The sequence below is a fragment of the Coturnix japonica genome, chromosome 4, assembly GCF_001577835.2.
Source record: "Coturnix japonica isolate 7356 chromosome 4, Coturnix japonica 2.1, whole genome shotgun sequence".
NCBI lineage: Eukaryota > Metazoa > Chordata > Aves > Galliformes > Phasianidae > Coturnix > Coturnix japonica.
The window spans coordinates 25,604,887-25,614,290 of NC_029519.1; the positions used below are offsets into that span (position 1 = coordinate 25,604,887).

General features: G+C 50.5%; 1 protein-coding gene across 2 annotated transcripts; it reads left to right on the top strand.

Annotated features, from left to right (window-relative positions):
- The first annotated feature begins 399 nt into the window (after positions 1 to 399).
- NOCT (nocturnin) lies at positions 400 to 5,579 on the top strand. 2 transcript variants are annotated; one of them, XM_015861083.1, is made up of 3 exons: positions 400 to 568; positions 2,507 to 2,776; positions 3,442 to 5,579. In XM_015861083.1, exons 1-3 carry the CDS (start codon positions 415 to 417, stop codon positions 4,275 to 4,277), a joined length of 1,260 nt encoding a protein of 419 aa, XP_015716569.1. In that variant the 5' UTR covers positions 400 to 414; the 3' UTR covers positions 4,278 to 5,579. The 2 variants fall into 2 exon arrangements, with proteins under 2 accessions (XP_015716569.1, XP_032300283.1); XM_032444392.1 differs by lacking the exon at positions 400 to 568 and adding an exon at positions 892 to 1,250.
- The last annotated feature ends 3,825 nt before the right edge of the window (positions 5,580 to 9,404 follow it).

Here is a 9,404-nt window from a genome sequence, read left to right on the forward strand (position 1 = left end):
TCCCTCCCATCCCTCCCACCCCGCCGCCCCGCAGCGTGGGACAGGAGCGGCACCGCCCCCCGTGCTCAGACGCGCAAGGAACGTCACTCGGCGCTGCTGCCGTCACGGCGCGGCCCGCGGCGACACCTCCGCCGGGCGAGCCCACTGCGCGCCGAGCGGGGGGAACTCGGTGACTCGCACCGCGCGACCCCGCTCTGCGCAGCCCCGCTCTCGGCACCGACGGTCGCGGGGCGGTATCGGGGACACCCCGCCGCGGTCCTCGCCCCGATCTCGGCGGGGAACGCGAGGCGGCCCCGCTTGGCGCTCCCCCGCCCGTCGGAGCTGGTAGGGGCCGGACGCGCCGCCGCCGCCGCCCGTAAAAGCGCCGCCGCGGGGCGGGTGCGGAGCCGCCGCTGTCGCCGCCCCGCCGGGAGCATGTACCAGGGCCCCGCGCGCTGCCTCTGCTCGGCGCTGCCCGCCCTTCGCCGCGCGCCCGCCGCCGCATCGCCGCCCCTGCGGCCCCGCCGTCCGCCGCCACTCGGTCCCGCCGCCCCGCGGGCCGCAGCGGGGGCCGCGCCGCCCCGCGCAGGTGGGTGCCGGGAGGGGACGGGGGGGAGCGCGATCCCGTACGGCCGGGAGGGACCGAGGGGCGTGGGGGCGCGGCCCGGGTCCGCCCGAGTCCCGGCGTGGCGGTGCTGGGCACAGCCGAGCCCCTCGTCGGCCGGTTTCGGCTCCTCGGTGTCCGCCGTACGGCCGGCTGCGATCGAGCGCGGGTGGCGGTGGAGGTCCCGGTCCGCCCGCACCGTGGCCGTACGCCCCGCTCCTCCCGCCCGAAACGAGCTGGCGGCCGCCCGGCACCACGGCCTCGAGTGCGGAGGCTGCCCGAGGTCGCCCACCCGGCAGGGCCCGTGTCCTCAGACGGGGTCAGAGCCCGGCGCTAAAGCCATCGCCTGACCCGGCCTGAGCTCACTGCCGAGCGTCACTCGGACAGGGTTTCAGCTCTGGCTGTGACTGGCACCGAGTTCCACCGTGACATTCCCACTCCCTGCCAAAGTCAGGGCTTGAGCAGCAAGCAGCAGCGAGGGCCGCACGCGTAGTGTGACAGCAGGCAGCCGCTGTGTCACACCGGGACAGCTCTGTGCTTCACCGGGACGGCTGTCACACAGCGGAGCCTCCACAATAAACTACGCTCCTGTCACCGGCTGACAAAAGAAGCCTTGGACTTTGAGCTGTGTTCTTCAAAAGGCCAAGACCACACCTTGGCTGACAAGGTGCCTTCTTGTCCCTTTCTCTTCCTTCCTCTTTTACGCACACTGCTTAATTGCAGGCGGTGCTGAGCTGGCGTTTCCCATTGCAACATCACGCAGTGGGAGCTGCCTGTGCTCACTCCCTGCTGCTAAAGGGCAACCTCGGGATAGCGTCTGTTTCCTGGTGTGCTTCCCATCCCCACACAGCTGTGCTGGGGTCCTGCTCAGGGGCTTCATGGCTGTGCCCTGTTCCCCGGCCATTAAATGGTATCTCTTCTGGTTGTGCTTGGCTTCTGGATGATAGTTCAAACTGACCAAGTCTCTAGAATTGAAGCTCACCTCTCAGCCTTGGGAGCTCTCCTGGATGGAGATAGGGTGACAATGGAGAACTTCCCACATCCAAGTTTCTCTTCCTAACGTACTGCCTTCAAACAGCTCTAAGAAACCCCTAACTGAGCATAACAGGCACAATATTCCAGTGGCTTACACATCTCGAATGTCTTTAAGTATTTTTTTAGTGCTTTTAAAAGCACCTGTTTTACAAGGCTGTGAGTTTCCTGCTGCAAGATCGTTCATTTCTTGCCTCCCCTCATTCCCTGAGCTGCTCATGCTCCTGTCCTGCTGCCTCCCCTCCTGCCAGGCCTGGCTCTACCACATGCCTTTCACCAGCCCACACAGAAGGCAGCGCTGTGAACCACAACTCCACTCCCCACCCCAGGGTGTCAGCCTGCTCAAGTACTCGGGGAAAGTTGCTGCTGCAAGGAAGAATGAAGTCTCAGTTGAAGGCTGCTATTAAATATTAACCTGAGGCAGTGAGTCAGCTGCTCGCTGCTCTGTGGGCCTGCAGCCATCCACATAGGGAACAGGGTACTGGGCTGTGCAGTGCGTTGCCTTCATTAGTGCTGTGCATGGAACAGGGAGCAGGCAGTGCCTGTTTACCTGCTGGGTTCTCCTCAGTGAAGAGGAAAAAAGCACACTTTGTTCTGCTTCTCACAAAGCGTGTGGAAGTTAATCATAGCCCTCCCGTTCTGAATGAAAGCCTCCTTTCTCCCCTTATGGGATGCCTGCGTGCTGTCTTAAACAAAAGGGTCTGCATGTGGGTTGCGGCGCCCAATAACAAGCGAAGCCAGACAGGACTGTGAGCAGAACTAATCCCTGTCTCTGCACCCTATTTGTTTTGTCTTGGGAGCAAGTTCCTTCACAAACCCCATGTTACTCACATGTAACGAGATTATCTGTAAGGCACACGGACATTGCTCATGCCAGTTTTCCCTCTGCAGCTTGTTCCATGGGAAACAGCACCAGCCGGCTCTACAGCGCGCTCGCCAAGACGCTGAGCAGCAGCGCCGTGTCCCAGCACCAGGACTGCCTGGAGCAGCCCGACTCAGCGCAGCTGGAGCCCATAGACCCCAAGGATCTGCTGGAGGAATGCCAGCTCGTTCTGCAGAAACGGCCGCCTCGCTTCCAGAGGAACTTTGTGGACCTGAAGAAAAACACAGCCAGTAACCACCGCCCCATCCGGGTCATGCAATGGAATATCCTCGCCCAAGGTAGGAGCCAGGTTGGAGCCTGGAGACCAAATGCAGCCAGTTTTAAATGCAGGCATGTCCATGCAGTTAGACATATCTAGGGCTGACAGGGTGAATGGAGAGAGATGAATGATGCAAGGCCCAGCTGACAGGGAGATTTTCAGCACTTGAAATGGCAGCTTGTCTTCTGTTCAGAAGGAAAGAGGAAAGAAGTTGCTCTGAATGCCTGTCATAGAACACGCTATGTCCAAAAAAATCCGTGCCTGTCCCTTTTAGTTGTCAGCTCCCAGAAGAGAGACCCATCTCTCTGTACATTTCTTTGTAAAGCTCTAGTGTTTTCTAATAGGCGCACCGCTGAACTGTTTGGGGATTCAGGTGGATTACAGGAATTCTTAGTTCTTCCAAATAATCACTATCGATTTTTTTCAGAGCCCTAAAGTCAGGACTGTAAGTTGAATTATGCAACAGCCTCACCTTTGGGGTGCAAGAGGGCAGTCCTGTACGTAAGAACTGCTCTCGTATTCAGTACTTAAGTAAACCCCGCTGTGCTGCATTTTGTCTCAGATAAGCTGTGGCAGCCACAGGTGGAAGACAGTGCGGTGACTTTTGAGAAGAAAGGGAAGAAGCCTCGAATCTGAGTTACTTTTGCCACTGATGATTTCTTTCTTTCACACCTCTCATTTCAGCTCTTGGAGAAGGCAAAGACAACTTCATTCAGTGCCCAATGGAAGCTCTGAAGTGGGAGGAAAGGAAGTGCCTCATCTTGGAGGAAATCCTTGCCTACAAGCCAGATATCTTGTGCCTGCAAGAAGTCGACCACTACTTTGACACCTTCGAGCCACTCCTCAGCCGCCTGGGCTATCAGTGTACTTTCTTCCCGAAGCCATGGTCACCGTGCCTAGATGTGGAGCAGAACAACGGGCCGGATGGCTGCGCCTTGTTTTTCCTCAAAGAACGCTTTGAGCTCATCAACAGCGCAAACATCCGGCTCACCGCCATGAAGCTGAAGACCAACCAAGTGGCCATAGCTCAGACACTGAAGTGCAGTGAAACTGGAAGACTGTTCTGCATCGCCGTCACCCACCTGAAAGCTCGTACTGGCTGGGAGAGGTTTCGGTCTGCGCAGGGCTGTGACCTTCTCCAGAACCTGAAGAGCATTACCCAGGGCGCAAAGATCCCTCTGATCATCTGTGGAGACTTCAATGCAGAGCCGACTGAGGAGGTCTACAGAGAATTCTCCAACTCCAGCCTCAACTTAAACAGCGCATACAAGCTGCTGAGCCCTGATGGGCAGTCGGAGCCCCCGTACACCACCTGGAAGATCAGGCCCTCAGGAGAGTGCAGGCATACACTGGATTATATCTGGTACTCCCAGCATGCCTTGAATGTGAACTCAGCCCTGGGCTTGCTGACTGAAGAGCAAATCGGGCCCAACAGGCTGCCCTCATTCAACTACCCATCAGATCACCTGTCTTTGGTGTGTGACTTTAGTTTTAACCAAGACCCTGACAGACTGTTATAATTGGTTAGAATGCCACCTGGTATTGCCGTGTCTTATTTCACCATTGTTTTATGTTACTGAAAACTTCTGAGGCTGGAAGCTATTAAGGATGAGGAAATACTGTTGACTAAACATTCTTTTAGGCACTTGTTTGGAACTACACTTAGCCTCCAGAGCTTGTTCATCTGTAGCCTCTGAAGGAGGAAGAAAGGAGTCAGTGTTCTTTTAATGGTGGTCTTTTCTGTATTCAGATTTGAAAACTGGAAGGGAAATGAGCTTTATCCTTTCACTAACCCCCGTGTCTAACAGTATAATCTTCTAATGAATGCGGAGGCCCAAGTATTTAAAGTTAAATGTGCGTATGTAAAAGTTTGCCCTGGCAGCATGCTAATTTTGTTTATTTGATGTTAAGCTCGTGCCGGTACCAAAGGGAACAAGGCTTGACTTCTCAGTTAGATTCTCTTAACCCCTTTTCTGTTGCAGATGAAGGAAGCTAAACATGGTTTAGACATGAGCAAATCTAAGATCATATTGGTGTAGTCTTATTTCCACGTGACTTAAGGTGAAGAGTCCACTTAAAGTGAAGGGATAATAGCACAGCGTAAGCAAGGCCCCCTCCAGCGAGTGAGGAAGCAGAGGCTGATTGCAGCACATCCTGTAGTGACATCCTCACTTTTCCAAAGAACGTGCATGTGTCTGTCACACACACAGTCAGTAGGTATAACACAGCAACCAGTACCTCTCCTGTGCTTCCCTCCACGGTACATGCCTAACAAGGGAGTGTTTTCTTCAGTCTGCTTCAAGTACTACCTTTATAAACGGTTTAAATGTAAAGCCTTGTCCATCTTGCAGTTTCGGTAAAAGGCCAATCTTCATTTTGAAAGATTTCCTTTTATTTATCTTCGGAACCTAAATCTACACTGGAACCTATTAGAGGACAAATTGTATTTATTGTGAGAAGCTGATAATCCTGTACCTGACTTGAAATGGCACAGCAGCAGCGCTCAGGAGCACCTGCAGGTCCTGTTTTCATGGCCCAGGTCCTAGGCCATGGCAGAGGTGGGGTAGGGCGGTAGCTGTTGTGTGTGGCACAGTGCTCACTGGTGTGACATAGGTATTGAGTATGTGGATTGTAAATGTGCCGCTGTTGCCAGGACATGGGGAAGGGAAAGGAGAAAACCAATAGCTGGAGTTAGGCTGACATGTAGATAGTTTGGAGACTAGGCAGGGAAAATAAAGCAGTACTTCCATGCTGCGTAAGGCCCGTGGTAACTTGTAAATGTTCCAGGTGTTTAATAATAAAAGTCCTTTGGAAAAAGAAAATACTCTCTGCTGCCCTCTTTTTCATATCCTTACCATAAATGGATGATAGTACCACTTCCAGACCTTCTTCCTCCAGGTCCGTGGTCCTAATCTTACAAGTTGTCACAGCTGCCTTCAAGTGGTGTTTCTCAAACTTGCATGCCTACATTTCACAGCAAGTGTGTAGGGAAAGGGGTTACAGCTGGAGTTAAGCAGCATTCTCCCCTAGGTCTTAAATTACCTTAAGTATTTCTTTTCCCCTTGGCTATTTGAAGCTACTGAACAGTGTCAGCACCCACGTCAGGACTGCACCCCAGGCTGCACGTATTCCTCCCTGAGGAGCTGCTGAGCATGCCCAGCAGGGATGTCTCATCACAACAGGAAGCTCCAGTTGTCACTTACGAAACACCTGAAAGGCAAGAAATAATACAGGTACGTGCTTCCACAGCCCATAAATTATACTATAGCATGGACATGTAAAACAGCACTGCTAACAGGCATCTACCACAGAAGTTACACCAGAGCCTGGGGTTTATATTCATCCTGTTCTCTCAGTTTCTGCAAGAAGCTACACTTGCAGTAGAAAGGCAAAGATAGACATACAATATTATTAACCAGCTAATACAGGGCTGTATTTAAATAAAACAGAACCATTAAAAAAAGAAAGGCCCTCATTTCCATTTTACTTCTGTGTGAATAGCTCAGTTTTCTGATAGATCCCCACTTGTCCATCTGCATGGCACTGCTTCACAGTGCCTAGGATAGACAGCCCGGCTTTCAGCATCAACTGTCCCATGAGAAGTACAGAAGTGGGGGCGCACAGCATGAGTTCTATGATGTTCTGGGATGCTGTCATCACTATAGAGCTTTTCCAAAGAGAAAAGGGTTGTGACTCTCACTTCGCCCTGGACACGTGACAGCAAGTATCCACTGCTTCATATCCTTAAAGGGCAATTTTGAAGGGGGAGTTGTATGGTGGAGAGGAACATTAAAATCACACATGCCTGCTAGAAGAGTAAATGCTTTCTGTTATGTTGTAATAAAGGATAGATGAGGCTCAACAAGGAGCTGCTAACTTCCCAGCCAGCTTCAGCTTTTTATTCCAGCACTTGCTATAAAATGTATTTTTGCAGAAGGCCTGTTATAGAAAGCTCACATGAAATACTGCCCTTGCTTTTGTTTTATTCAGCAAGTGACAGGCCTGCAGCAGCGAGATGCTTCTGCCCTCTATAAAAATCAGTGCAGTAAATACTTTTCATAGGAAAAAGCAGGACATGTTTTTGTTTTTTCAGCATAGCAGCATGACTGCCAGAACAAAAAGGTCTTTGGAGCTCATCTTGTGGCCTCTTGCCTTATATTAACACCACAGCTACAAGTCTCTGCAGCTCCCTTGCTCTCATCTCAAATAAGAACTGCATTAGCCCTAGCAGTGACAGTTTCCCCTCGCCCCCAGGCCAGCTGAAGGAAGAACTGACCCACTTACTCAATGTGCTGAAAGGCAGAAGCTGCCACAAGCTTATTAGAACGCTCTCACTCAGATAACAATTAGATCAGAAGTAGATACTGTCACTTGAATCCGTCCCACTTAATAAGCTTAATGTCTCTCAAGGCAGGCATTGAATTTAGCTTGTTCAGGTTGTGATGGTCTCCACACAGAACTGAGACCCCTGCTGGATATGTCATGGTAAGAGCCAACACGTATTTTAGTTAGCAGCTCTTTGTCTTTCAGATGTCACAGACCTGAACAAAGCTCCTTCATCCGGAGATCACATCTTTCACCGTCATCAGTAAAAACATTTCTTGCCCACGCAGTAATTACTGTCAGAATGAAAAAGGTTAAAGAGCAAGCTTGCACAACCTGACTTCAGTGACAGTCAGCAATCTTGTTCTTTTTAGCTGCAGAAACCCACTGTGATAACCCTTAGAAAAGAAAGCCTCTTGTAAGTATGGCTTGTGAACAAGATGTCACACTTCTCATGAAGAATAACCGGTGTCAGACCAACACAGAGGAGCCACACAGGCACGCAGAACTGAAGAGTTGCACCTAAGCAGACCTGCTGAAGTCTCCACCTGCCTGTGACAAAGAGGCCACCTGTATTTACATCTAGCAGCTAAATGTTTAACAAAGTGGGGCATACAGAGCCACATGTGGAAAGGTTAATGAGAAGGGACTTCCCTCTGATATTGCTAAGTACTGTTTCAGTTACAATGCATCTTCATACCGATAAGAATCTCGCAGCACCCCATCTACCTTTACTACATGTCCTGGGGCAGCTGGTACATGGCTGTCACTCACTGCATGGCCAGGGGAGAGAGCCAAAGGACCATCACCAGCAGGAGCATGGGCAGAAACTGCAGAGCATGGCTGAGGGGTGTAAGTCTATCAAGCAGCAGCGATCTGTGCCTTCATTCCTTCCATTCTTGCCATTACACGATGAAATCGTGGATCTAACTTAAGAGGAGGTTGTCAGTTAGAGATCCTTATCTATTTCCAGGAAGGTACTCTGCCCTCAGTTGACTTCCAGAGTACCTAAATTAGGTGTGGGAAAGGTCTTAACTGCAAATACACCAACGAGATACGTTTCATGCTGCGAGACAGAGTACATGATCAAGTAACAGCCATTTAGAGAATCATTTCTTACAGAAAAGACTTTGAAAAGTGGATTTAAAAATGCTATTGCTTTTCTCTTTGTTGTCTCCGATCAGTTCTACCCACACGGCACAAATCACTGCCTGCTTCTTTTCACCCTGCTCCACTTCCTTTATTCAGTAGAGTTGCCTCACAAACTTCCAAAAGCATATTCCCATTGACTAGCTTCCCCCCCTTGGCTTTCTGGTCTACCTCTTCCTTGGCAGCACAAATCCTCTTCCTTCTCACACATTTCCCCTTTGAAAGAGCCATTCTTCCTCATTTCAAGGCTTGGAAACATGGTTCACCTGTAAGAACCTTTGCTTCTTTGGACTGACTGCTGGTGGAAGGGATTGCTGCCTTCTATACCCAAATTATTTCCCTGCTTCAGCTTTGTTCATCCTTTTGTTCTTAAATTCTGCTCCCCTGCTTAGAGAATGTAACAAGTCTCTTCTTCAGAAGTAATATATAGCCTCTCACACGCTGGCCTGGCTGTATGGAACTATTCCCACATTTCTCATCATTTGAAGGTAAGAACAAGCTTACTGATAGGACTCTGCAGGTAGCTGGTTTTTCAGCTTCAGAAGTTAATGTGAAAAAATGAACTTTAGTGCAACTGTTTACTACTGGCCTCCTTCTGAATTACTGAACACCTCGGTTCCAGATTTCTGTTTAAACTGCTCTTCTGGGCATGAAGTACATAAATGGCCATACAGGCTTTGATTACTATGAGATTTACTGAATCCCTGCTGTCAAGACTTCCCAGAGCATCTTGCTAGGACCTGAAGGTTCCTCTTGGGCACCTGGGTACCCACAAGCAGATGTGCTGCTTCTGTACTGACAGCTGCAGTGCCACTTGTGGATCCCCATGAAAACAGGGTGCGTTACTACACACCTGTTTGAGGCCACACTCTTGTACACAGGCTGTAACTGTGGTGTAACTCTTGTACTGCATTCTCACTCGATCTTCACCCTGCACCCACAGCTTAAGGGCAACTATAAATACAAACCCTATTTAGATACTTCACTCCAGGGAAGGGGGAGGAAGGGGGAGGAAAAAAGGTTACCAAAGGTCACCAAAATTACTGACTTATGTAGAAGCCAAAATATGAACAATGTAAGATGTCAATGATAACAGCATCAAAGGTGCAACAGTGCAACACACTTTTCCTTTGTCAGTTTCTACTCACCAGTATTTTCTACTTGCCTCTATGAGA